Source organism: Lampetra fluviatilis, chromosome 8 (assembly GCF_964198595.1).
Source record: "Lampetra fluviatilis chromosome 8, kcLamFluv1.1, whole genome shotgun sequence".
Lineage (NCBI taxonomy): Eukaryota > Metazoa > Chordata > Hyperoartia > Petromyzontiformes > Petromyzontidae > Lampetra > Lampetra fluviatilis.
This window is the reverse complement of record NC_136282.1, coordinates 13,966,129-13,993,924: the sequence shown is the minus strand read 5'-3', so window position 1 is coordinate 13,993,924 and position 27,796 is coordinate 13,966,129. Positions and strand designations below refer to the sequence as shown.

General features: G+C 51.1%; 1 protein-coding gene across 1 annotated transcript in view; it reads left to right on the top strand.

Moving 5' to 3' along the window:
* Nucleotides 1–1,810: 1,810 nt before the first annotated feature.
* CREB3L1 (cAMP responsive element binding protein 3 like 1) overlaps nt 1,811–27,796 on the top strand; it is a 58,869-nt gene continuing 32,883 nt past the window's right edge. Inside the window, exon 1 of the mRNA XM_078859223.1 lies at nt 1,811–2,136. Coding sequence (XP_078715349.1) covers nt 2,044–2,136 — 93 coding nt within the window. The 5' untranslated portion in view covers nt 1,811–2,043. The remainder of the gene's footprint in view (nt 2,137–27,796) is intronic.

Genomic DNA, 27,796 nt, shown 5'->3' with positions numbered 1-27,796 from the left:
TTTGCACGCTTGAAAAATTACCCCGCAAATTTACTACATCACCCCCCCCCCCCGACCCCGCTGAGAAAAACCCTGACAAGGACCCTCCTGAAAAGAAAAAAATATATCCCGGGACTCATTGAGGCATGGTGCAAATGTTTACAATCTGAAAAATTATAACCGAAAATTACTATCGGAAATGCACACAGCAAGTGTGAAAACGTTGGCAGGACCCTCTTGAAAAAAGGGGTCACAGGACTCAGCGCATGAATGTACCTGTATATTGAACTTCTTTCGCACCGTATGTAGCCAACCGTGCTAATCGGAGGTACGGGGCGGGAGGGGGGACAACAAACAGTGAGGCTGTTCCTCGGTAGCCCAAGCTACCGGATTAAGCTAGTGCGGGGCCTGTAGCATATATCATAAAGGGGTCCTAAATAAAAAATAAACACATGAATATTAAAACACAAAAAACTTTTTTACTTCCATAGTAAAGTCATTGTATTATTTTGCATTTGCTATACAGCCAGATAATACGACAAATCGCTCACCTTAAACACCCAGTCGTTCATAAAAGTTGAAGGCGGTATAGTACTATAGTAATAGAGCAAGTGCAGAATCATTGAACCGGAATGGATAGCTTGAAAGCATTTCGCGCGGGGCCCTTGAAAGCGCGGGGCCCACAGCTACATGTGTAGCTACTTGTGCTACTCGGATAATCCGGCACTGTCAAGCATCCACTCAAACACATTTTTTTTAGCAACAGCAGCGCCGCCCGTTTAAAGGCTCAGTGACGCGCTACCGGCAGAGACTCCATTGGCTGCGCTAAGCGACGTGGCTTATCCAGAGGCGAGCGCCTGGCTGAGCTCACACACACACCTCCCACAACACCCATCCACTACCAGCATCCTCTTTCCCACCCAGCATTCCCCCTCCCACTTACTCACGACTGTCGCCGCCACTGATCCTCCCTCCTCCTTACACTGCCATCATCCTCCTCGGCGTTGTCGTTGGCGAGGCAGGCGCTGGGGTTTGTTTGACGCCAAGTAAATAAATGCACGGCGAGCAATAGAAAGTGTGCTCACTCCCCTCCTCTGCGTCTTGTGTTTGTACACAAGACGCAGATGACGCTGCCTCTGCCATCATCATCATCCCGACCACGAATAAACAAGTACAAGCCATCAATCTCGACCACCACGATCAATAACCACGAATTATCGCGAATACTGCTAACCACCAGTCATCACTACCACTAACCACCACGAACCACCACTAACCAATCATCACCACCATTAACCACCAATACTTATCAGCACTAACCAGCTAATCAGCACTAACCAGCAATCATTACTACTAACCACCAATCACATTAACCAACACTAATCATCAGCACTAACCAGAAATCGTCACCACTAACCGCCAATCATTACCACCAATTAGCAGTACTAACCAATCATTACCACTCGCCACCAATAATCATCAGCACTAACCAGCAACCATTACCACTAACCACCAATCATTACCACTAACCACCAATAACCACCAGAACTTACCACCAATCATCAGCACTGACCACCAATAACCATCAGCACTGACCACCAATAACCATCAGCACTGACCACCAATCATCAGAAATGACCACCAACCATCAGCACTGACCACCAATCATCAGCACTGACCACCAATAATCATCAGCACTGACCAACAATAACCATCAGCACTGACCACCAATCATAACCACCACTGACCACCACCAATCACCACCACCGCCACCACCACCGACCACCCCCTGGTTAAAGTCCTCCCGGCTGGCCGCCCCTCGTGTCGTCAGCGCGCAGGAAGGAGGAGGAGCGCTACAAGACGCGCCTCGCACTGCCCAGCAACGGCATCTGCGGCGTGAGCGCGCGGGCGGAGCCGAGACTGCAAGCGTGCAGCAAGCAGCAGCAGCATCAGCTGACTGTCAGGGCTTAAACAAACGAGTAGTGGCCCCCTCGCCTCGTCCAAACGAATCGTCGTCTCTCCGCTGCTTCGTCTCCCCCGCGCGTGAAGGAAGCCGGCACGGCCATGGAGCTTATGGACGTCGGCGGGACCGATCGCATGCTGTGGGAGCCCAGCATCGCCGACTTTGGGGATGACGCCGACTTCATGGGGAGCGTCGTGAGTGGTTTTTGTTTTGCTCTTCCGCCTCCTCGCTTCATTCACTCGCGTTGTCCTCAAGCGTCGGTGGTGGTGGTGGTGACTTTTTGTTGTGTGGACCGCACTGAGTTGGTTGAACCTTGCACCTTACGCCTTGTTGGTGGTGGTGGTTGTTGATGATGATTGATGATGGTGATCGACGTGGTCTGTCAAGCATGAATGATCGACTCTCGTGGGTGATATCGTCGGGACGCGAAAGCGAAGCTGGCTTGAACCTCGTTTGTCTTTTTATTTTCACGGTCGGGAGGCTGTCTGGGAATGCAACCGGGTGCAACCACGAGATTGTCAGTCAATAAATGACTGGAGGGCAATGGATTGTTGAATCTATCTGTGCGGAGCTTTGAGTGCCACTACTCCCCTCCCGTATACGGGGGGGGGGGTTTCTTCCGGCTTCTCCGGCTTTTGTCTTTAAACAAAACGAAACCAAACACCTTCTTTATTCGTGAGTCTTCACGCCAAAACATCTGCGCGAGTGTCGTGGAGCAAAGTGAAGACGCTCCCGACAAAAACGGAGTCTCGATATTCGGCTAGACCCCCCCCCCTCCGGCTAAAGGGGCAAAGACAAAGATCCCCCCGTCTAGCCTTAACAGACTGTAGGGGCAAGTGCTGTTAGCGAGCACCTATAAAGGCCGGCACGGCACACGAGGGAGTGGGTGGCCAACACCACGCCCGGCCGCCTTTGTCTCCCTAGTAGCGATGTTTACACATCGCACCAGGGTACTCATTTAAGGCTGAGTCGGTCTAGGGGAGGCCCAGGACCGGTTCAGATAATCGTCACTGGTGTTGGCCGTGAGCGGGAATCGAACCTGGGTCGCCAGGTTCGTAGCGTAGCGAAGCGCTAACCACTACACCACCGCTCCCCATGAAGTGGCACACACAGACACACACACAGACACACACACAGACACACACACAGACACACACACGCTCGACTTGATGGGTGGTAGAATGCAATGAAGGAAATGGCTCCGGCGTCGTGCTGGAATGTGTGCGTCTCGTATAAGGAAAAATACCAAAAAAATGGGGCGGCTGTGTCGATGGAATGCAAATTACCGTGATGCCATTTGGGAGGCAACAATGTTCAAGTCCATCCTGTCTCGAGAGCGACTCCCCGTGTGCCCGTGCGTGTGTGTCCGTGCGTGTGCCCGTGCGCGTGTGTCCGCGTGTGTGTGTGCCCGTGCGTGTGTGTCCGTGCGTGTGTGTCCGTGCGTGTGTGTCCGTGCGTGTGCCCGTGCGTGTGTGTCCGTGCGTGTGTGTCCGTGCGTGTGTGCCCGTGCGCGTGTGTCCGCGTGTGTGTGCCCGTGCGCGTGTGTCCGCGTGTGTGTGCCCGTGCGTGTGTGTCCGTGCGTGTGTGCCCGTGCGTGTGTGTCCGCGTGTGTGTGCCCGTGCGTGTGTGCCCGTGCGTGTGGCCGTGTGTGTGTCCCGTGCGTGGTGGAAGAATGTGGAATGCGGGCGCGGTTGCGTTTTATACAAAAAATTAAAATGCTTCAGTCCATCGATTTAAACTCGCGCAGAGAGTCTCGTATAGAACAAGAGAGCATTTGGTATTTCATTGTTGCGTTTGATGCGTTGTAAATGTGCTTTTACTCTACAACACACAGATGTTGCTGTACTCAAATTTGGCACGTTTTGTTTACGTGACACACCTGACTTTAATGGCTGCGTCGGGTGGTGGCGGGTTTCACGACACATTTACGCGATATAACCCCAACCCCCCCCTCTCTACAATGGATAACGGCGTTTCGTTGGCAGAGGCGCACACGAACAGATCCTGTAATGACACAACAACTCGCATCACGTCCGTCATCAACACGACCCTAATTAGGCGACATTTAGGAATAAGGTTCATTGCCTGAAACGTTGCCTGTTACCGTGTGTACGGTAAATGTCTGCGCTTCGGGGCAGTGCTATTTTCAAACGTTGAGTTTTTGTTTGTTAAACTCGAACTTGAGAATCAATTTTAACAGCCGTATGGATTGCAAACAACTGCAGCGATTCCTCGCAAATGGAATAACAAAGGGAATGCGTGTTCACGGCATTGTTGTCTGTGTGTTCAACGCATGTTGTCTGTGTGTTCACGGCATTGTTGTCTGTGTGTTCAACGCATGTTGTCTGTGTGTTCAACGCATGTTGTCTGTGTGTTCAAGGCATGTTGTCTGTGTGTTCAACGCATGTTGTCTGTGTGTTCAACGCATGTTGTCTGTGTGTTCACGTCATGTTGTCTGTGTGTTCAACGCATGTTGTCTGTGTGTTCACGTCATGTTGTCTGTGTGTTCAACGCATGTTGTCTGTGTGTTCAACGCATGTTGTCTGTGTGTTCACGTCATGTTGTCTGTGTGTTCAACGCATGTTGTCTGTGTGTTCACGTCATGTTGTCTGTGTGTTCAACGCATGTTGTCTGTGTGTTCAACGCATGTTGTCTGTGTGTTCACGTCATGTTGTCTGTGTGTTCACGGCATTGTTGTCTGTGTGTTCACGTCATGTTGTCTGTGTGTTCAACGCATGTTGTCTGTGTGTTCACGTCATGTTGTCTGTGTGTTCAACGCATGTTGTCTGTGTGTTCAACGCATGTTGTCTGTGTGTTCACGTCATGTTGTCTGTGTGTTCAACGCATGTTGTCTGTGTGTTCACGTCATGTTGTCTGTGTGTTCAACGCATGTTGTCTGTGTGTTCAACGCATGTTGTCTGTGTGTTCAACGCATGTTGTCTGTGTGTTCAACGCATGTTGTCTGTGTGTTCACGTCATGTTGTCTGTGTGTTCAACGCATGTTGTCTGTGTGTTCACGTCATGTTGTCTGTGTGTTCAACGCATGTTGTCTGTGTGTTCAACGCATGTTGTCTGTGTGTTCAACGCATGTTGTCTGTGTGTTCACGTCATGTTGTCTGTGTGTTCAACGCATGTTGTCTGTGTGTTCAACGCATGTTGTCTGTGTGTTCACGTCATGTTGTCTGTGTGTTCAACGCATGTTGTCTGTGTGTCCACGTCATGTTGTTTGCGTGTCTCTGACAGATCATTGTACTCCAGGGTGGCCCAGATGTCTTGTGACACCCCCATTTAATTATCTGAATTGTTTTTTTAAAGTAAGATTTATTAAAAACGGAAATGAATATTGCAAATGGAACAAATGTTAGGGGTAAATTAATTGGGGGGGGGGAGGGTGGTCACAAGACATCTGGACCACCCTGTAGATGTAACGGCCCTTTGTTTAATCAGCTGCTGAATGAGGGCCTCCCATCAACATCACGTGACTTTATTTGACCATACTTCACCACGCCGTGCAGCGCGTGTGGTAGGGGGTTATTTTTTTATGTTTCGCAGAAATGACTCCCAATACAATCTTGTCCAGTGGCACATCGGGGTTAACGCGTCAAGAGTAGTACTTGCCAACAACAAAACGTTACGCGTTAAAAGCGTGCCCTTTTGGGGATCGATTCATCCTGTAATACCACTAGCGGGTCTGTAGATAAAATAAGTATCGCTTTGTAGACAGTCGAAGGTGAACGTGGTAAGAATGGACTGACCGCTGCCAGAGGAATGTGGAATTTACGCCGCTGGTACGGGGAGATGAGCGTTGCAGCCAGATTTGAGAAGGAAACCACTTTTACTTTTTGTGTGTGTCTCATTAAAACAGATCGCGACGACTTGGGGAAGGAAGGGAGGAAGGAGGGCGTCACGTTTATTCATGGCTGATGATGAATCGTGGTCTGATGATGATTTAATCGGGGCTGTTGATGAATCGCGAACAGTGCCACCACACGCCGTTTTTTTTTAAATATCTCGTGGGCAGCAATGGATGTAAATGCTGGTTGTTGTAATGTCCCGATGGTCACCGGTTGGGACTGAGACGGTAGGGATAGCGGTGCTCACACTTGGTTCTGATTAACTCCTTGGGCGATGTGTCGAGCGATGTGTTCTTCTGTAGCACAATAACGATGATCGCAATTTCCATTACGGTGAAATTTGTGTTTAAAACAAACACAAATTTAGCAAGGACAAATGACAGCAATTATTATTCAATCTAATGTACTCTACATCGAATGCAATGAAACGTAGCATAACAGTGAAAAGTAAAACGAGATGCAAAATATATATTGAACGAATATTTTAATAAAATAAATGCAATGGAAAGTGGAGCATGAGTATTCAACAACAAAAACGCCAAAATAAACACAGACGCGTTTTTGTTATATAAATGACTCTCCCCCCACTGCCCCCCCACCCGATCCCCACCACCGTCATGGGTCCGGACAAATCGGGCTGAGAGCCATGCGCACCGGACTCAGAATGAGTTGTACGCCGATTATGGTCATGGCGACGACGGTTGCAGATAAGGAGTCCTCTGTTCATTTGCATGAACGTGTCCTGCACGTGTCCTGCACGTGTGTGTGTGTGGTTTTATGATGAAAGAGGAGGCTTGGTGCGTCCCCCTCGGCTGGGTCGTGGGTTGGAGCGTCCGTACATGTTGGCACACGCGCGGTGTGCGTACGCACGTGTGCGAGGCGGCGATTGGTTACCAAATCAATACGGCACGTCTCGGAAGCTAAGCATGTTTGAGCCTGGTTAGCACGTGAATGGGAGATTGCTTGGGAATACGAAGGTGGTGTAAGCTTGGGCTGTGGAGTGGCCAAGAGATGTCAGAACAGCGATGCATTCTGGAATATATTTAAACTGAATTACTTTTAAACTATATTTGTATTTTTTATTTTTGCCAGGTAAGGCCCACTGAGCTATATAGCTCTTTTGCAGAAACTACCTGGCTATCGAAAATGATATCTCAACGAATGTATCATCATGTGGAAATGTAGAGCACTGAACACTCTAAGCGCGTGATGTTGATTCTAAATATGGAGGGGGAAACGGGAAGACCCGGAGAAAATTCCACGCGACCACGGGGAGAACATGCATATTCCAATTATACAAGCATCAGGTTCGGGTTTCCATCCCACGACCTCCTGTATACCAGGCGAGAGAGTTAACATCTCCCCACTGCGGCGCCTCGATCTGTATGGAGTTTCAAAGCCCCCTCGAGAGCGTGGCTTTTCTCCTATCAGAAAGTTTTGAGGAATATTTATTTTCATTTAAGTACCGTTTTAATTTTGGTTTAACTTAACAGAACAGTAATTCCATCTGTTTAGCCAGGAACGTTTAACATGTGGGCTTTTGCGACCAACGTTATGATTCGTAATTGATTTCTGGGATACAAACATGAGGCCACTTAATGGTTATTAAACATAATCCTGCTGGTGAAACTAAAGAAACTATAAAAGAGAATTGCGTTCCTAAAAGTTTCAGGCCCATATCTCCTGTATAATGGTATATACATGGTTATCTACGTGAGTGGTGACCGGGCATTGTTCCGACACCTCCCCTAGGTCGACTCAACCTCAAATGAGTACTTGGTGCGGTGTGTAAACATCGCCACTGGGGAGACAAAAGGGGCCACCCACGCGCCTTTGTGTGCTGTGCCATCCTTAATAGGTGCTCGCAAACAGCACTTGCACCAAAAGTCTGTTTAGGCTATAGGGGGATCTTTGTCTTGTTGTGTATGTGGTGGCCTGGCATTGTGCCAGCCACACCTCACCAAATCCAGATTGACACCACCACCCCCTCGTGTGCCGTGGTGGCTGACCCTATTATAGACACTCGCTTAGCAGCACTTTCCCCAACAGCCTGAAGGAGCTATGTGGATGATCTTTATCTTTGTCCGAGTCTTGTTTGGTTAAGGAGTTCAGTCAGGGTAGCACAATGTTTAAGTGTAAAGTGTGTTGCATGAGAAAGGCCACGTGTTTGCCACAAACATCTGGATGCCATATGCGCCGCCGTCGCGCCAGTCTTTGTGTTATTTATGGTATTTATGTATGCAGCCGTTTGTGTTGTTTACGTGTGTAGCCGCACTGTGTGTGTTTGTGTACAAAGGCGGCCGGGCTTGGTGCTGGCCAACCTCCCCCCCTCGTGTGCCGTTCGGACCTTAATAGGTGATCGCTAACAGCACTCTCGCCATCAGGCTGTTGAGGCTGAACGGAGGAGGAGGGGGGGGGGAGCTTTGTCTATGTCTGCATACACACACACACGCTCGCTCGCGTGTGTGTGTGTGCATGCGTTTTCATCGTCTGTGTACGCGTGCGTGTAAACTCGCAACGCTTGACATTTGTTCGTATCGACATGAGTGACGAACGGGACCGGTTGACCGGTTGACCTCTGCTGCACTCCATCGCCCAACGAAACGGAACGTGACCTTTGGGAAACGCGCAAAGCTTTCGCCGGAGCCACCGTGCCCGAACGGGATCGTAAATGATTTTGTCGCCGGCGACTCGAGCCTTGTCGACGACGATGACTGCTCGCGAAATCTTCGTCAAAGTCTTTCGATTCGTTAGCGTCGTCATCGATGCATGAATTAAATATTTTAAAAATCGATGACGACGTCAACACCTGCTGCAAGGGTTGGATGCCGCTCTTGGTCGATCCGTGGTGTGCTGGCGGCTCTGGCCGCACCAGAACGAGCCCAGCCACACGCCGAACTGGATGGTGAACGAATTGAAAACCCGTAGCAACCAGCGATTTCAAAGATCGTCCACGCATTTGCACGTGGCGTCTGCTGACCGCAATGCTCAACCTTTTTTTTTTTGGGAAGAATTATTAATCAAACGCTGTGGTGTATATTTTTTTCTCAGACTAATTTAGTTTTACAGCCCAACAGATTTAGTCAACTCCCCGATGACTCACGCGTTTGCATTTTAATGACTAAGTACATGTCCTAAAATTGTTAATAATGATGATGTATAGCCTATTGTCAATCCACTGCTGGATGAGGGCCTCGCCATGCTGTGTAGGTCATGGGAGGGTTTGTTTGAGCATACTTCACCACTCCGGTTGATGTGGGGTGGTGGGGGTAAGGCGGGTACAAAACCAATTAAGATAATGGCCATGTATTAAAGTCAGATATTAGTGCACCAACCCCCACCGCACAAGGCGCACAATGTATAGATTATTTTTTCTCACGAACAAGGGAGCGTAAAAGCTGTATTTATTGGCGGACGGGTTCGCATTGTGGATTTATAATATCAACGTGCGCATACACCGATTCGTAGCCCTGGAGTTTTTCAAATCGAACTTCGCTGCCCGCTCGCAGACCCCTTCTTCTCAAGCCCCAGCAAAGTCGCATCCAAGGGAGGTTTTACGCGTTCACGACCTGGGGTCAACGTGCAATTTACCCCACCATTGTTCGCTGAAGTTACGATTCTATTCCCCCCCCCATTACATTGCAGATTGCTAATTAATTTCGGGTGACACATTCACATTGGTAATTGGCCGCAGGTCTGGTATTTCAAGCGCCGATTATTATTTTTGTTGAAAAGAAAACGCAAGCGGGGGGGGGCGACGACGACCCCTTTACGCGATGGCATTTTACTTTCGGCCCAGGAGCCTGCTGTGGAGCAGGATGAACTTCAACGCTCCAATCGTTGACGTATTAAACGTGGAGGAGTGGCCATTTAGCCCACGCTCGCACGTCACACGATTCGGTTTCCAGCCGTGCCGGCAACGGGACCGCGATGGCCGTGAAGGCCGAGGCACGCCTGCCAGACTCTCCCCCCCCCTCCCACCGCGTGGGATCCGGGACAGTCCAGGGGGACGTCTCGACATGTCACGCTGCTCGAGTCCATTTTGGTAGCAAATAGCGGGGCGTTTTTGTCGCAGGGTTGAGTCTAGGGGCCTTATCGGTTCTTTTTTTTTGCCGTGATCGTTGGCACGGCCGCCGTAAAGGCCGGGCGGGACCTTTGCGCTGATTTTTTGTTGTTGTTGCGCCGTGCGTGAGAGTCCTTTTTTTATTAGTGCCTCGTTCGGGAGCGCGGATCCCACGCGCGTTGCCGGCGTGAAAGTTCACTCGAGCAAAAGTTCGCGAATTACCAAGGCTGCACTCCAACCCTCTCTCCCCCAATTAATGGCGTGGTGGTGAGACAGTGCAGAGTCCGTAACATTTGTTTCGATTTGGATAAACGTCAACGGTGTTGGGTGCTTTGTCGTTACGCCTCTTGGTTGTGCACTTTATGTTTGGATGTTAGAAAATTAAGCATCTTGTTCTCATGGCGGTCATTTAATGAACAATGCAAATAGTACACGGAAACCTGCATTGGATTCCTGGCAATTGCCTCGTATTCGTTGGGTGATATGCTCACTCTCCTTGGTTTGCCTCCCACCTTCAACACGCACTGAGCAGCACAGACTGTGGTTACTATCCCCATGGCTGACGAGGCACGTGGGGGCCTTCATCCAGTAGTGTATCGTCCAAGAGATGGAATTGACGATGATATTCACAGGAAATCCTCGCTGGAAAGCCTCGCTGAGGCAGGAGGGTGGTCCTGCACTGGGATATTTATCCATAAATCCCGTTAGTGAGAGTTTACCTTTGTGTGTGGAGGGAAAGTAGAGAAGCTAGATAAAATTCGCTACAAGCCAAGTTTTAATTTGTTTACCCAGGTGAGACCTCCATATAGACCAGGACGCGTCTCGTGTGTAAGAGTGACCTGGGTCTGAAAAAGTGACCACATCGGGGTGACACACACACCACTGCTGCCATTCCTTGCCCATACCTTGCAACCCCACACCTACAATACCCGGCAAGCCCCTTTGGTCCAAGTAAAAACAAGGCACGATGGTGCTTAGCTCCTGAGATCCAAAGGGGACGGGGCGCATTTAATGGTGATTTGGTCGCAGGCAGATGCGTTTAATGCGAATGGGGAAGTTTGATTAAGTAGAGGAGTTACGGAATGTATTTCACCGGCTGAGAACCCATCGAGCATACAAAACCCACAAAACTCCGACCGTACGCATTTACTGCTTCGCCTAAATTTCGATTTAAAGCTTTCGTGACTGCAGGGATTCATCTTCTTGGTTCTTTCGGTAAAGTCACGTAGAAGGGAAATAATAAAATAATAATAGATTTTATTATGTTTTATATTTATTATTTTATTATTTCCCTTCTACGTGACTTTACCGAAAGAGCCAAGAAGATACTTCGCCTAACCTATGGGACACGGGCTCGCTGCCAGATTGGCCAATGCCTTGGCTGTGATCACTGTCGGTGCGAGGTGAAAGACAGCACCCGATCACCGTTTGCCCCTTGCACTCCCATATTGTGCATCTCTCTCTCTCCTCTCTCTCGTCTCTTCTTCCACCGCAGCTCCATTCTCCCTCCCTCCACCCCACAACCCCCCAACACTCTTTTCCGTTGGAGCCAGCGTCCTCGGCCCCCCTCTCCCCACCCTCCTTTCCTGTCCCGACAAACCACACACAGCCCCACACTCTTTGTGTTTATATAGAGAGTGAGAGAGACTCTGAGTTTCTATTGGGCGGGCGTATTCCTCCTGATGTAACTCCATCGCAACATTGGACTCGCGGCTTTCCCCCCCCCACCACCACCATTCCGTCTGGCATGAGAATGGTCACAGATGTTGCTCAGAATGGGAGTTTCGCGTACATTGGAAACCGTTGCCTTCCACAGCCAGAGACCACATGTGGCCCGGTTTTTTTCCCCGGAGCATTCGTAGTTCCTTGTGCTCTCTTAAAAAGAAAAAATTACAGTATTTTATTTTTCTTCTTGGTTCTTTCGGTAAAGTAACGTCGAAGGGAAATAATAAAATAATCCACCGCAGCTCCATTTTATTATGTTTTATTTTGTATTTTTATTCCTTTATTATTTCCCTTCTACGTGACTTTACCGAAAGAACCAAGAAGATGAATCCCTGCAGTCACGAAAGCTTTAAATCGAAATTTATTTTATCTTTGTTATCATATTATTATTATTATTTTACAACAACAAAAAAGCATTCCCACTTTATCGGAGTGTAACGCAAAATTGCCATTTTGCTTTGAGCTGGGATCTACCACAATCTTGTTAAAAGCCAGAACGCTTTCACGCTGGAAAACCGGCACGCAGACTTTGCAATAAATAATAGAGCACGGTGCTAAAGTAAAAAAAAACGATCGTTGTCAATACTGTGCGCTGTATTGGAACGGACGAAGGGATCTATGACAGCGGCCTGACCACCCCCCACCACCACCATCACCAAGTACCTACAGCGTTGTAGTTTGCAACAGGGTCGTATTGTATATACGTTAGTAGAATGTTGCTCACACGTGGTTTGCTTTTCAAGTTGACGATGGAGGAGATGGGGGGGGGGGAAGGCCGAGGGGCAGGGGTGGCCGGGACAGATGATGAGGAACGCCTGGGCCATGGATGCCCTGGAGAGGAGAGACCGCAGGCCTGGAGATCAATGGAGAAACGTATGACAATTGACTTATCACCCTCACCGTGCCCCCCCCCCCCCACCAGCCAATCGATGAGTTGTCACAATAAAATCGAGAAGCGATTATTACTTCGTGTCTTGTTATTCTTACCATTGTGGTGAACCTAGCCTGGGTCACATGGGCCTATTACAAACGACGAATACGAATCCCCTCCATATACAAATCCCCTAAAGGTATTTTTTTTTCTTCCTAGATGTGAAAATCCCATGTCATTCGCGTAACATTTTCATGAATCGTAAACAGACGCTTGTTCACTCGCGCAACGCGATGCACGCATCGTGCGATTTAAAAATCGATTCTGATCAATTCATTGAAGCTTCATTGCACCCATAGAAGATAGGAAGGCACATAAAAATGCTAGCGACCGATTGTTCCAGGCAATGCCTGAACAACTTTACATATAGATCTCTATTTAATCACCGTTTTGTGAGCACAGGCCCAAAGGTCCAACACACAGAGTGGCCAGAAACAAAACTGTTACAAATTGTAATGGACAAAAGTGAGCACCTCCTTGTATCTCCACTATCTCGCAGGCGAAAAGCTAAAACATCGCGATCCATAGCTGCGTGGGCATTGGGCATCGTCTCTGGCCGAGCGAGGTGGTGGAGAGAGAACACAGACGGGGCCCTGCACACCCGTTGACAGATGCAGACTGTGTGCGAGTCCGACAGATACAGGGGGGAGTTGTGTGTGTGTGTGAGTCTGGGCGTGGGAGCAAAACGAGCGGGGACTGTGGCTCGGCCTGCGCATGCAACGCGGAGCTATTTGAGGGCAGAATTTTCCAGACCGGAATGCAGCGGCAGTCTGAGCAAATTCTGGGGCAAGGAACGCGCGCACACACGTGCCCATTGAGTGCGAAGCCTGTGCACGTTCGAATACAAGTCCCCCTCAGTGTGGCCCGCACTGTGAGTGTGTGGCTGTTTGTGGGTGGTGAGCGGGAGGGTCGCAGTTAGCGCGCCGCGCTGCGATTCCCTGCTCGCGGCCAACATCGGCGACGATCATCTGAACCGGTCCTGGGCCCTTCCCTAGGCCGACTCGGCCTGAAATGAGTACCTGGTGCAGTGTGTAAACATTTCCAAGACGGAGTCAAAGGCGGCCGGGCGTGGTGCTGGCCACCCACCCAATTCCTGTGCCGTGGCCGGCCTTCATAGGTGCTCGCTAACAGCACTTTCCCCAACGGCCTGTTGAAGTCTACACCGGGAGTGGATCTTGGTGTTTGTTAGCGCGTGTGCACGCGATGTGTCGTGCACACGGAGTAAGTTGCGCGAGACCACGTGGTCCCGTCGCCGCACGTGTGCGTCCTTTGAAGAAACGCAGAGCCGTCCACCCCTCCTCCGCTTGGCTACTCGACATGGCCCCCACACCCCCGGCTCAGGAACACGAGTCCTCATTGCCCCCCCCCCCCAAAACGCAGCCTTCCACCACCACCACCACAGTGAAATCGTCTTCACGTGTGGTGTTGGTGGGTTGGGGGGGGGGGAGCTGGCTGCCTCGCATGTGGGGAACCACGCGTGGCCACTCAATGCGCTCTCAGTGAGCACAAGTTCCCCCGCGCCACGCGACCGTTCGTACCAACTCGAGCTTGTCGCCTTGCACCCCGCGCTGTGGGCGCGATGGCCCCCGTGATGAACGCCGTTCAAGGAACGGTTTTGGGGAGCCCGGCCACATCCATCTCTCGCCTCATGTTGTTTATCGCGACACTTCGTCCGCATCGAATTTTAGGATTATAGGGCATAATCATGAGAATATGGGATTACAGTGTTGTGGATGGGCGTAGCTTGCGCTCTTTTCGCCGACGATCCCCACTCGCAAGCCCAGCCGAGCGGCGTTCCAGAAAGAAGAAAAAAAACACACGGAGCGAGGAATGAAGCCCTCGAAATAATCTCGAATGTCTCTCGTGGCCAGTTGACGGACACTCGTTGGCGTTCGCGAGCTCCCATCTGGGCAGTGCCGAGGACGCTCGCTGCTATTGTCTCTGGCCCATGCAGCACAGTCGACTTGCTGTCAACCAGAACTGGGGGAAGGCGGTGGGCTCCGGGCAGAGGTGGGGGGGGGGTGCGGTCGAGTAGACGAAAAGCCAAAATTGCTTCGGCCGATGGAACGAGTCGATCTGTACAATTTCGCCGCTGAGCTTTCCAGCAAACGTCACGTCGCCACCACTGCCCCCCCCACCTCCTCCCCCGCGTGTCGTCCGTTCAAGGAAGCCGATCTCTCCCGTCCGTACTGACAAAGCTGCCGCTGTGTGCCCCGGCCGGCCGCGTGGAGTTGCCCTCGCGGAGGACAGCGGCCGCCTTTGTGTTGCTGACCATGAGCCCGTGGAGATCATGTATTACTTTTGATTTTTATCGTGACTCGGATCTCATTGGGCTCTCCTCTCTCTCTCCCCTGGGTTACATAGAGAGCATCGAATGAGTTCGGTTTATGCAAGAGGTGGCCGGGGAGTTTCCGATGGGGGGGGGGGGGGCTGGGATGGGGGGGGGGGCAGAGGCACTGAGGCAGCACCGTTGAGAAACCTCGGTTCGAATTCAGGTTTCGGTCGTCTGTGATTAAACCGAGTGTTCAAGTGCAGCGAGTTGATGGTTTCGCCCCCCCCCCGGTCACCAGTGACTGCACAAAAACTCCCCGCATCGGATTGTTGGGTTTTTGTCACCGACAGGCACCTGGCTGCATTTCTCTGCAGCGTCGGGGACACGAGGCAACGGTTCGCTCGGTAGTTTTGCGACAACAGCCTCTAGATTTGAAGCTTTCGTGACTGCAAGGATTCATACTCTTAGTTCTTTCGGTAAAGTCACGTGACTTTACCGAAAGAACTAAGAGTATGACAACAGCCTCCTTAACACAGGGCGGTGACGTGAAGAGCCAGTGGCAGAATTGGACGCTATAGAATAACGACGTTCTTTGGAATGCTTAAAGATCATGAGCAAGCACGATATCTCCGTTCATGCCTTCTCCGCTGCCACAGCTGAGAGCCACGGTCCATTTCACACACCTGACCCTCCCCCCCCTCCGTCCGTCCGCACCCCTACTCGGGTTGGTTTCGCTCTGGAATGTCAGTCCGCACGTGGCAACAGCAGCAGCAGCTGTGGTTTGGAAGCAGCTGGGGGTTGTGGGAGGGTGGCGGAAGCTATTTCATCCAATGGGAAGTGCGGAGAGGGCGGTTGAGCAGAGGCGATAGGTTCACTTTGGGCTTTTGGATAAGAAAAAAACTAGTGGCTGGGATTGGGGTGCCGGGCGAGGCGGCGTGTGGGAGGTTGTTTGTTTTATGGAAGAACTAATGAAATGACAATTGCTGTGCCAACCTAGCAAAGCAAGTCCTTGTCAAGAAGGTGAACAAGTGGATGGCACCCTCTCACCAGCCCCTTCCCACTCGCCTCCCACCACCACCACCACCAACTCTGCCGAGTTCTCTCATCGGTCCCTCGGACAGGCAGTGGGATCGTGAGTAATGAGCGACGTTTAAAAGACGCCGCTGGGTTTTCCCCAATTCTTGCCCTAGAATTGCCCATCGTCTGCTGAACAAAGAGTGTTCATCAGGCGCGGTGCTGATCGCCCATAGATCGCCCCCAAACAAACAACTCGATCCACCCATTGCGGTATTTTGAAGCTGGTGAAAGTGGTGCCTGTAGCCGCCGTCGTACCGAGTTCATCCCCCCACGGCCAAGCGTTTGCATCCTCAAGCTTGACGTTTATGCTTCATTCTCGGTGGCAATTGATTGCGAGCGTGCGTGATGGGGGGTGGGGGGGCACAATGCTTCACGCAACTGAATTTGAATCGTGGACAGCGGCTAACATTAGCGGCAAGTGGTGTTTGAAGCAGTCCTGGGCTTCCCTCCTCGGTCGGCTCAGCCTTAAATAAGTACCAAGTGTGCCGTGTGTCATCGTCAGACAAAGGCGGCCGGGCGCGATGCTGGCCAATGCCACCACCCCTCTTGCACCATGGGGGCCGTCCATAAATGACGTCACGCACCTAGGGGGGGGGGGTCAGACTTTAAATAAATATAGACAACGCGTTCTAATTAATTAAATACACTTTTTAATACATGTTTTTCCTACAAAATCAGAGTGCAGCGCCACATTAAATACGCACTACAATGAAAACGATTTGAAGCGATTTGAAGCATGTTTTATTTTTTGGGGGGGAGGGGGGGGCAGAGCTTTGTGACGTCATATTTGAGGGGGGGTCTGACTTTTTGTGACGAGGGGGGGGGGGGTCAAAAATCGCGTGACGTCATTTATGAACTGCCCCATGCCAGCCTGAATGGACGTTCACTCACGACGCTTCCCTGTTGACGTCCAACCTTGGGCCAACGTTGGCATGTAGTTTTTTTTTACCGTCGGAGCAAAGTTGGCCCTGGCGTTTCACGGTGGCTGGGTCGCCCCGACATTGTAGAAGACTGACACGGGGCAATGTTTATATCTTTGGCACTGGACTTGCACTCTTGTGAAATGTCGACGCAAGCATCTTGAATTGCTATGGGTGCAAGGTAACTTGGTGAGGGTTCACCTCTGCTCCTAGCAGCTGATCGCTGAGCGGGTGGGCGAGAGGAGGGGGGGCGAGGGAGCGATTTGGATGGAAACACTGTGAATCATTTATCAACGGAACCCTCTCGCTATCGGCTGGCTACGGCGCTGATTGCTCCCAGGGCTCCACGTTTGTTGTGGCTCCACCATATGGGGGTCCCAAGTCCCTCCGCCAATGAAATCTGGCTGTTCGCCAGCGTTGCCATTGATTCGCGGAAGCCTGACCCTGCTGATGGAGACACGGGATGTCGAAAACCGGTCCGGAGTTTTTACGGCTGGTATGATGCTCTCCCACGACGCTGTTTTGAGTGACAAACAAAAATATATTTAGTTTTTTTTAAACTTTTTTTTGGAGAGAGATGTATGAAGGAGAGAGAGTGTCTCTCTATCTGTTCTGCCATATGGGTCCAGTGTGTGCGAGTGGCGCTGCCAGTTGAAGCTGTGCAGGCTTCCCTGGGCTAGAGGCGTCTGCACTCTTATTTTTTTAATGACGTAACTTCCACCGTAGTTTCGTAGGAAAGTCACTTCTTTTACAGGCCTTTGCTTTTAAGGCCCGGATCTACGGTGGAAATTTGACTCTGTGCGTGAGATACCTTATGAGGTATCTTAAATATTTCATAGCGACATGTAAGTATGTTATATATGTGTCCCTGTGTCCAGCGTTTTAATTCTCACCTGGTCTGCAACGACAAACCCTATCCATCGTCTTGCGATGCAGCTGCATTTGAGACGCCACGCAAGTTCCTAAATCGTTTTGTAATTTTAGGGCACTGATCAATAGCAATGCATTGACGACGAGCAGCGCCGATGGTTATGGGGTTGAGCGGTGGCACAGTGGTCGGCGCACATCGCTATCAACCCGGCAAACCCCCACTTCAATCCCCACCAATTATGGCTAACGTGAGTGGTAAGCTGACCAGCAGTGACGAGCACGGTGAAGTATGAAAACAACCCTGTGGGAAGTCCTTCATCCTGCAGTGGATTGACAAAGGGTTGTAAATAATTATTTGTAAGGCCGACTGAGCTACACAGCTAAGAAGTGACGTGACCACAAATTATAGCTCTACGAAGTGGCTTCTCATCATGTGGAAATGTATAGCAGCCAAATACTCTAAACGCGTGTTTCTAAAATGTGGAGGGGAAAACCAGAGGACCCGGAGGAAAATCCACACAACCACGGGGAAGAACACGCAAACTCCAAATATACGGGCGTCAGGGTCGGTTTCGAACCCACGACCTCCTGCGTACCAGGCGAGGTAGTTAACATCTCGCCACTGCGGCGCTGCCTCGTGAAAATTTTGCCGGTAACGATTGCCCCCCCCCCCCCGACGTTGCCACGGGGAGCGCATCGGCCTTTAACGCCGCCACCTTCTGTCCGACACTGGGCTCACGGAGGCGAGGTGTAAGTGTAAACACGGAGGTGGCCGAGGGGCTGTTGACGGTGGGTAAATTGCGCGACCGTGTTTGTCTGGAAGGCTCGAGAGTGGCGGTTGGTTGTAGTCCACTGACAGACTGCCAAAACGCTGTCCCCTGTGTCGTCGTTAAATATCTCTCTACGATCGACCAGCGGCGGAGTTCTGCTGTGATGCGTGCACACCCAGGTCGACACGCTGCTCTCTCTCTCGCACCCGGATCCGCTGTTGACGTTGTCGATTTGCCTTTTGATGAAGTTTTTCTTGCAGAGTTTGCCAGATCATTTCTGGGTTATCTCTGCTCTCGGGGACGGTCTGACTTTTTTTTGGTCTTTTACAAACAAGGACTTTGTAATTGAGCAGCGGAATTTGTCCCCTTCCGTGCAGGTGACCTCGATCCAAACTTTCACCAAGGTCACGAGAGAATGACCGTTTTTTGCTGAGGTTGAGATGGAGGCAGTCATCAAAACAAAGTCATTATTTTACAACAACCAAAAAAGCGCACCCTAAACAGATCGGCAATTTCAGATGGGCAACTTGTTTATTGAGTCTGGCGCTCGTGCGTTGGTAGCTCGTTTGCAGAGGTTTACGGTTCAGCCCAGCGGGCCGCCCTGGTAAACACTGCGCGTGTTTTAACCATAATCGCACGCCGTCACGTTTTCACAGTGGATATTAAAACTCCCCTGTGAGGTTATAAAAAAATAGAAGGCCATGTGTGTTGGCGTCACGGTACAAATATGCCAAACCATAAAATGACTCACGATATGTCTAATTTTCCTACATTGGGCAAATCCCACAGGGCAACATCCTCACCTCCTGGAAGACTATACCTGTCTGTGAAACATGGCGCCTTCATGTTAACCCTGCACCATAAGAATGGCGCGAATACCGATTAAGCACGGTTGGCTACGTACGGTGCGAAAGAAGTTCAGCATACGTACATATGCAGTAAGGCATCGGAATTTTTTTGAGTGTTATCGCTCTGCTTGTGGGTTTTAAGTTCAACACTTTTCTCGCAACGGGGGCTTAAATATCGCCGTCAAATCTGCTATACACTCGCCAAAAAAAAGTTCTTACAATCGACAGAAGCATAACCGTATTTGATGCAAGCATGATACTTTTGGGGCTGCATTTTTTTTCGATTAGAGAACCTTTTCTCGGGTTAGATCGCATAAATATATAAAAAATATTTACATGTCAATATTATATATTTACACAATCTAACCCAAAAACACAAAAAATATTATGGATATTGCTCGAGAAAGCCTACGCGTTAAACTGAGGAGAGGCATGTTTTATATTTCAAGAGGAACCTCGTTATGGTTGGTGGTCAGGCTTGGATGATTGGACTCAGCCCGCTAACGGTTCGCAGTTTTGTAACGTGGCCAATGATTCTTTGTTTGGGTGTCACCGGAGACGCAGAAAGTTTCGCGTTCATTCTCACCAGAGACCGTATGGCATTGAAGGAATAATATTTGGGAGCGTCAAATGTTTTCACGCTGCGCCGCGGTGTTTTGTCTCGCGCGTTCACCTCGTACTCGGCGATCACCGTCTAAAAATGCCCTGAAATCACCCGGCATTCTCCATCCTGTTCAAACGCAACCTTGGACAAACTTACGATTGCCACGGTCACCATTCCCAGATTGCGAACTCCGTTCCAGTGCACAGAACCCACAAGTTGGAATGTCCTCGTGGTCGGCCTTAATATTCCACATCTACATTATTTAGTCGTGTGTATGTGTTAAGGCCATGCTACAGAATCACCTCTGCCACAATTTCTATGAATGCTACGTCTAAGCTTCGTCAAAGTCAGAGGCTGTGTATGCGGTTGATTTATGTGCCAGGATTTTATAATGCTGTTTTTGATTTTGTCTTTAAGTGCTTGATTTTTGTTTATGCTATTTACAGAAGGTTCGGCGTGGGCTTCATGTCAATAATTTATTGTCGCTTTTGTGCTGTTGTTACTTTGCACATTCCCACCCTCCAACGTCCTGTAGCTGACACCACTGCCGACAGTGTAGGCCTTTCGTCGTCCCACAGAGCAGTTGTCTCTGTGGGCCTTACTGGCTGTAATGAAGCCGGAGTCTGAGTCATGGGAGGTGTGGAGTCCAGTGGCCGTTGGTGCGCACATTGGACCACAGTTTGTAGTTTAAATGTCTTAAAACGAGCGCACGTTTGACACGGACCCTGCCGAGTCCGATTTGTTTTTCTTTTTCATAGAATAAGCAGAAAAGAGATGGAGCAAACGCAGCGTCCTCGCTTGGTATCTCATGATTCACCTCCCCCCCCCGTAACCACCCCAGCGATTCCACAATTTGTGGTCAGAATTGGGTTAGATAATCATGCTGAGCTGAAGTGCGTCACTGCTGCCTCCTTCCAAAACGTTTGGCCGGCAACAAAGAGTCGGCCCGAAGTGCCCTCTCGAAGAAGGGGTCCCTCCAGGTACCCGCCTCGAGTGGAGGGCCCTTCCGCCGGCAGTGGCGTGTGAGCGAGCAATTGCAGGGCCGCGCCTCTACCTTGCCCTACTCTCCGACACGTTAAGCCGTGGCAATGAGCTTCGGCGCGCACGGCTGTCCGGCACACGTGTTTCTGTTCACTTGCGAATCGATACGTTTGGTAAACTTGTGAGGATGCGGCATCAGGCTGTTGTTCCCCCCTCCCCCCCCCCCGAGGGCTCCGGTTTTTATCAATGCCGGCTCTCCAGGGCACGCCTGGCTTCTGGATCGACTGCATTCCCTTCAAAGGCCTTGTCGCGTAATGAGGGGCCACGCGTCGTAAAGACGGGGTCTGGGGGTTTATACTGGGGGGGGGGGTCAGGGGTCATCACATGTCATGTGGTACCACGTGCTCAACCCCCACCCCCCCTGCCATATATATACTTGTTCTCTTTTTGATCTCCAAGCGGCTCACCCTTGCCCGTTCCGCCCCTCCCCGAGGCACCCTTGAGGTTGTGCAGCCGAGGCCTGCTCCCCCGCCGCTTGGCCCCAAAGGCAGCTCTCGTCGTCCAGAACTCCCGCCAGCAGCCGCCGCCTGCCCGGAGGATCGCTGCTGGGCGCAGGCCTCCCTGTTGCGTGGGGTGCGATATGCGCCAATTGGGTGCGCAGTGACGGTTTACTGCTGGCCCGGGAGTTTGTTTGCGTTTCCAACAGGGCCGCCGCCAGCTTGAATGTGTTTTGATGAGAGCGGCCCTGAACTTTTGAAAACGGGGCACTGTCCAAGCGGCCCGGGGTTCAATCCCTGGCCAAGGCAATCACAGTGCCGCAGTGGCGATCGGTGTCTGTGCCACATGTGGGGCCTTCCTCCTGGCTTGGCCTGGCCTCAGATTGTGTGGATGGCGTGCGGTGCGAATTGCTGGGAAGGCAGGAGTGGCCGGGCCGCGAGCGACGTTGGCTCCAGCAGCCTTAGTAAGGATGAAAATGGAGTGCGAGAATGTAAGTGTAGGTCAGGTGTGGGTCAGTGTGCGTGTGTGAGACAAAGGATTTGTTGGTCTTTGTGTGGGTGCAAATGAAAAGCATCCGGGTGTGGTGCTGGCCTCACCACCCCCTCGTGTGTCATGTCAGCCTTAAATTGTGCTCACTCACAGCACTTGCCCCAACAGTTTGTATTGCTATACGGGGGGGGGGGGCGGGGGGTGGGAGGGGATCTCTGTGTAGAGAGTCGGGAACGTCGGCACAGTGGTTAGCACTTTACGCTACGAAAACCTGGCAATCTGAGTTTGATTCTTGCCCCCCTGGGCAGCATCAGTGGCCAATATTTTGTCCAATCCCTGGCCTCCTCTCGGTGAACTCAGCCTTAAATAAGAGCACCGACAAAACACGTGGCTGGGCATGGCGCCGGCCTCATCGCACCCCCTCGTGCGCCATGCCAGCCTTAATTGGTGGTGGCTATGCGAGCACTTGCCCAAAGCCAGCTGTAAAGCTGTGTGGATGGATGGGTGGATGGTGAGGACGGGGGTGGGGGGAGGGATCTTTGTCGTGCGTGCGCCCTTGTCCGGTGCACATGAAGACAACGTTTGTGAGTGAGATCGTAGAACGGAACCCTCAGTGCCGGCGAGCAGTATTTGGATGCCATAAATGTCCACGTGATAAGCCACTTCGTTGAGCTATCATTTGTGGCCAGGTTGCTTTTGAAATAGAGCTGTATAAGCTGAGCGGACGTTACGGAGTATAAAAAAAAAGTTTATTATACTTTAGCTTTAGGCATTGCAAGGAGTCAGTGGCATCGTACGCAGAATGCAAACAGCACGCTCAGACGGGCAATCGCAAAACGATTCACTGGCTTTGCTCTGTCTGTCCGGAGCCGTGCATGCGTGCCCCAGGTTCACCGCGACAGATGTTCAACTTCACCGACGCGCAGTGGCCTCAGCGTGGTGGCTTGAGTTGCCGCTCTGGAGACCGGAAGATCGTCGATTGACGTTCGGTCCGCCGGGTTCACTATGGCAATCGGTCGTTGATTTCTCACCAAACAGAGCGGGGCCAGCGAGGAGGCTGCAACCCGCATGGCCGAAAAGCGTGGGGGGCGAGGGCTTCATCCGGCAGCGGATCAATAGTAAAGGGCTCGTCACGTAGATGACAGGTGTCGCAGTGGCCGGGGAGTGTTCACAAGGCCGCGCGGACGTCTTACTTTGGACTTTTAGTTTTTATTCAACCGAACAAAAGTCTTCAGCGCTCGTGCGTTTGTTGCTGCCGGGCTGGCCCGGCAGTCGTGGACGATAAATAATGGCGGTGGTTGCTTTGCTCGCTTTGCACTTGGGCACTTGGCATCTGAATGCAATTAACCCGCTAAAGATTAGCACATGCTGAGGAGCAGCGTGTAAAGTCCAGGAAGTTTCGGGGGGGGGGGATGGGGGGCAGGGTGCCTTTGTAGGATAACGGACGAATCGTGTGTAAGGAGAAGGCCACGTCTGGCAGCCATGCATCTTTTCTTGATGATTCGCAACAATGTGGCCGGGACTCCGGCGTCTTGTGTGGGTCACGTGGAGCGGATGGAGACAGGCCCCTGGGGGCCTCACTCGAAATTCTCACTTCATCGCCCGCCGCGGGCGATCAAGCTGCGGAGCTACGGAGTGGCCGCTAAGTGGCACTCCGATTTCTCGTGGCGCTCCATGAGAAGCCCCTTGGCGGGGCTCCGCACGGAGGAATTGACGGGAAAGGTCGCATCGGTCTTGGCATCGGCCCAACGGGCTTTTATCGCGACATGTCAACGGTCGGATGACCTAAGACAGTCTCCGTCTCCGAGAAGCGTTTGTGTTCGCTGCACTCTCCCACGCGTGATCAGGTTGTGCAGCGTCTCGTTCAGCTTGGCGCCCGTCGTTTCGCCGCGCGTGCTGGGACCTTCTTCAGGCATTGAACTGAAGAGGGCAGCTGGCCGAACAATACACGGTGCAACCAGTACACACACCGGAGAGCCGTACTGCAGCACAATCGCGAAAACCTGCGCAGGAAAACCTTTGTACTCGAATTGTAAATGTTGTGACTTTACTCTCCAACACACTGGTGTGCTGAACTAGTAACTAATTGTCACATTTTGTTTACTTGACAAACATGACTAATTGGCTCTGTCGGGTGGTGGCAGGTTTAACGACACATTAATAGTTACACAATCTAACCCAAAACAACCTCTCTTATGGACCTATGCAGTAGTTAGTTTTTTATCGCTGTGTTGTATTTTAATTTGCAAAAAAAAACTCGGCACACTTTGAGCCTATTAAACGAGCGCATAAAAAATCAACGGTGTTTCTTTCTTCATTCTTTCAAACCCGTGCACGGCAGTAACGATTTAACACCAATCCAATAAAGCCCACGTACTGCAGTCGCGATAATTCCGATGGAATTAATAAAAGGTGTGTGTTTTAAGCGTTAATTATTACGATCAATAAAAGGGCGAGCGTGAAAAACGTCCCCGCATCTCGCGAGTCGCCTCGGCTCGGATGCTCGTTTGGCCCCACGTGCTCATTAGTGTCGGCCATGCGTCTCACTCCGGATCAAGGAATCCGTCGCCCTCGCCTCCAACTCGATCGAGAGGAGAACCTCGATGCCAACCGCGGTGGCCCACAGCCCCATCGCGGCTGCACGCAGAGTTCCAAGTTCGCTGGGCTTCGATCCAATGCCCCAGAGTTCTCCAGAGCAATAACATCGTTGCATAGCGTCACCCACGAAAGCATTAAACTGTCTGTCAAAGATGTGTTTGTTTTTATAGTTTCAATTACGTAACAATTTATTTCTCAACGTTTAAAAAAAAAACTTGAATGGCTACACAGAAAGCATAATTTATTTTTAATCAAACCTAGTAATCAAAAATATTTGAATATATAAAGCAGATAATTGCATTTTCTATCATTAACTTGTGTTTTGACAGTGCTGAATGAGATGGCTCATTTACCGACAAACACGTTTTACAAGTTGACGTTTGTGTCAGGGCTGGTTGTATGTAGCAATGTTATCTTAAAAAGTGTGCTGGAGGTACATTTGAATGGTTGCGACACGGGGGGGGGGGGGGGTGACAGGAACATGAAGTGCAAGGGATAAGTGCCAGTCGGTGTCGTGCAAGCCAGATAAAGCATGGCGACAAGTGTACGAGTGTTGACCAAGGATCGGCCATCGTTGATCCAAGGTGGCAGCTGTTTTGCTGGCATTATTTTTCCACTGCTGGATGAAGGCCTCCCGATGCGTTTTGATCACGGGAATCGTTGGACCATGCTCCGCGCCGATCACTGCTGGGTTGGTGAAGGTAGCCGCGCTAGGACTGGCTGCGATATCACTTGCCGCTGAAGTTAGCCATAGCTGGGACTCGCTCTCAGGGCGCTAAGTTCACAGTGCGGCGCGCGAACCGCTGCCACTGCTCTGCCCCTGCTGAGAATGGTCCACGCTGGAAACGGACCACAACGTTGTTCATGCCCCTCCATTGTTCGCCAATTTTCCAGGTTCCGCATTCAAGCGGCCGCTCTTGAACGGCGCGGCCTTTTCAGTGTGTGCGTCGCACGGCAACATTTGACGACGCCTACAAAGCCAAGCCACGAAAGAACAAAAATCGTTAACCGAGCATCGCCGCTCCCTGTTGCAGTAAAGGCCACCCTCTGCTCTTCCCTGTCAAGCGTCGCGGTACAGCCCTGAGTCTCGTGACGTCATGGGGGTCAGGGGAAGAATGCCCCCCCCCCCCCATTAACATGAGATCCTCTTTGTGCGGGGGGTGTAAATTCGGGACTGGGGGAAGGCAGCTAGGCAGCGTCGTTGAGTGCCGCCGAAGGGTTTTCGCGGTCGTGCCGCGCACCTCCCTTCGGTGTGGGGTCCGAAACGTCGTTGGACTTCGTGCTGAAAGCGCGTCGGAAAGAGAGAGAGGGAGGGAGCGTTCACCCACCACTCCTTTGCTTCTCGCTCTTGCGCTGACCCCTGGTATGTGACCCCACGCACGTGAACTAAACCCGGATGCTCGGAGCTGCAGTAAAATAATAATGCGAGGAGCAATAATTAAATAAATGCCTCGGCCGGGTCCACATCCGTGTGCCCAAAGGGTGGCTGCTATTGATCCCCAATCAGGATGTGCGGCTTCTGCCATCGTGAGCGTTGTTCACACAGTGCGGTGGACCGTGCCTGGCACTCGCCCCCCCCAACCCCCGCCCCCCACCACGCTATTGTTCCTCGTCTCTCTGGAGCACGCGACTCGTGTTGTTGTTCTCGGGGGCGGGGGGGGGTGTAGCCCCCCTCGTCGTATCAACTCCTTCCCGCCGTGCGCACACCCAGGACACCCAGCCACCCAGCTGCGGTCATTGAAGATGCACGGATTGGGAGTGAAAGGGACGGCGGAGTTCTGGGAAGGCGGGGATTGTGGGGTGCAGCAAACTACTCCGTCTAGGAATCATTGCACTTTCGCCAAAGCTGCGTTGTGCTAAGAGAATGGCGCAAACGCCAAATGCACGAATTATTGTTCTTATCGTTTGTTGTTTTCGGAATCGACTTCGTTTCAACCAGGATCTGTCTCGGTCAGCTATCCAACAATTATATTAGCACCCTGCACACCACATCCAGTATGCCTCTCACAGTGACCGATACTTCAGTCGACCGGTGGCCCAGAATATATTCGGTTAGAAATGTAGGCCTGGTTATCGGAAACATCTGTAATATATACGAAACATCTGTTCTGTCTCCATAAAAAGCAATATATATTTCCATCGGCCTTTTCCCTTTTTCAGACCAATATCCAGCAAAGTTTATTTGGAGCGAGCAAACTCTGGGCCAGGTTTTGTCCGCCTGACTCTGCTGATAATGCTTCATCTCGCGAATTGAACGTTGCTGGGTTGCCGGATGTTATTGGCAAGAGCACTCCATCGAAACGATGGTTGGGCAGGGGGGGGGCCCTGTTCAACGATCTCCTGGTCATGAGGAGATCTACTCTTGAGAGGAGGGGGGATAAAAAAGAAACATCTTAGCCGGCATGGAACTTTTGCCGTAGTAGGAGTCGTCATGGCGGCCGCGTTAGCGGCGGCGAGGAATGTGGCGTTGGCCTGAGATCCAAGCCCGGAGTGTTGTGCTGTTGACACTGTGGCTTTTTCCTGTAAATCAGTGTGCAGAACTGAGCCCAGTAAATAAAGGGTGACCTCGCCTCTGAGTCCCAAAGAACTCTAAAAGGACACGGGAGGATAATGACAAAGCCAAAAGCCGTTGAACAAAAAGCCTACTGCAATGGAAACATTTTCCTGGCTTATTTGTTTAGACATGTCATATGCAAAAGAACCCGTTTATAGAGCGCATGAAAATGTCTACTTTTACATACAAGGTTCAGGCACTGGGTGATGAATGCAGGCCACCTGAATTTGATGGCCAACCACGGATAACATCAGTGGTGCGCATTCCGTCTCGCATGACCCGGGGACCTGCGGTGTTGCTGACGAGATATGACCCTTTGACCTATGTCAAAAACACCTTGACCTGAGTTTCAACCGCGCCGAATCTTTATGGCGTTTCGGAAGCGGTTTTCTAAACGCTCTCAAAGAGATCCGCGCCGTTCGTCGGAGAGCCCTTCAGCTGCTGCTGCTGCTGCTCGGTGCAACGTTTAACATCCTCACCAGTCTCCTTCCCAGTGCTTTGTGTAAAATATTTCTGCTTCGTAGACTATTTGGCTCGAGGCCCAAAGACGAGTCCGTGCTGCTTGGGAAAGGAATTCCTGCCATCTGAGCTGCGATCCTCGGAGGCGGTGGGGGGTGGTGTGGGGGTGGAGGGGGGTCAACGCAAATGCAGTGGGATTCATTCCCGGGCTGGGTCTGAGCTCGTCAACGCAGAATGCATCTTCTTGGTTCTTTCGGTAAAGTCACGTAGAAGGGAAATAATAAAATAATAAAAAGAAAACATAACAAAAAATATAATTATATAATACTTATTATTTTATT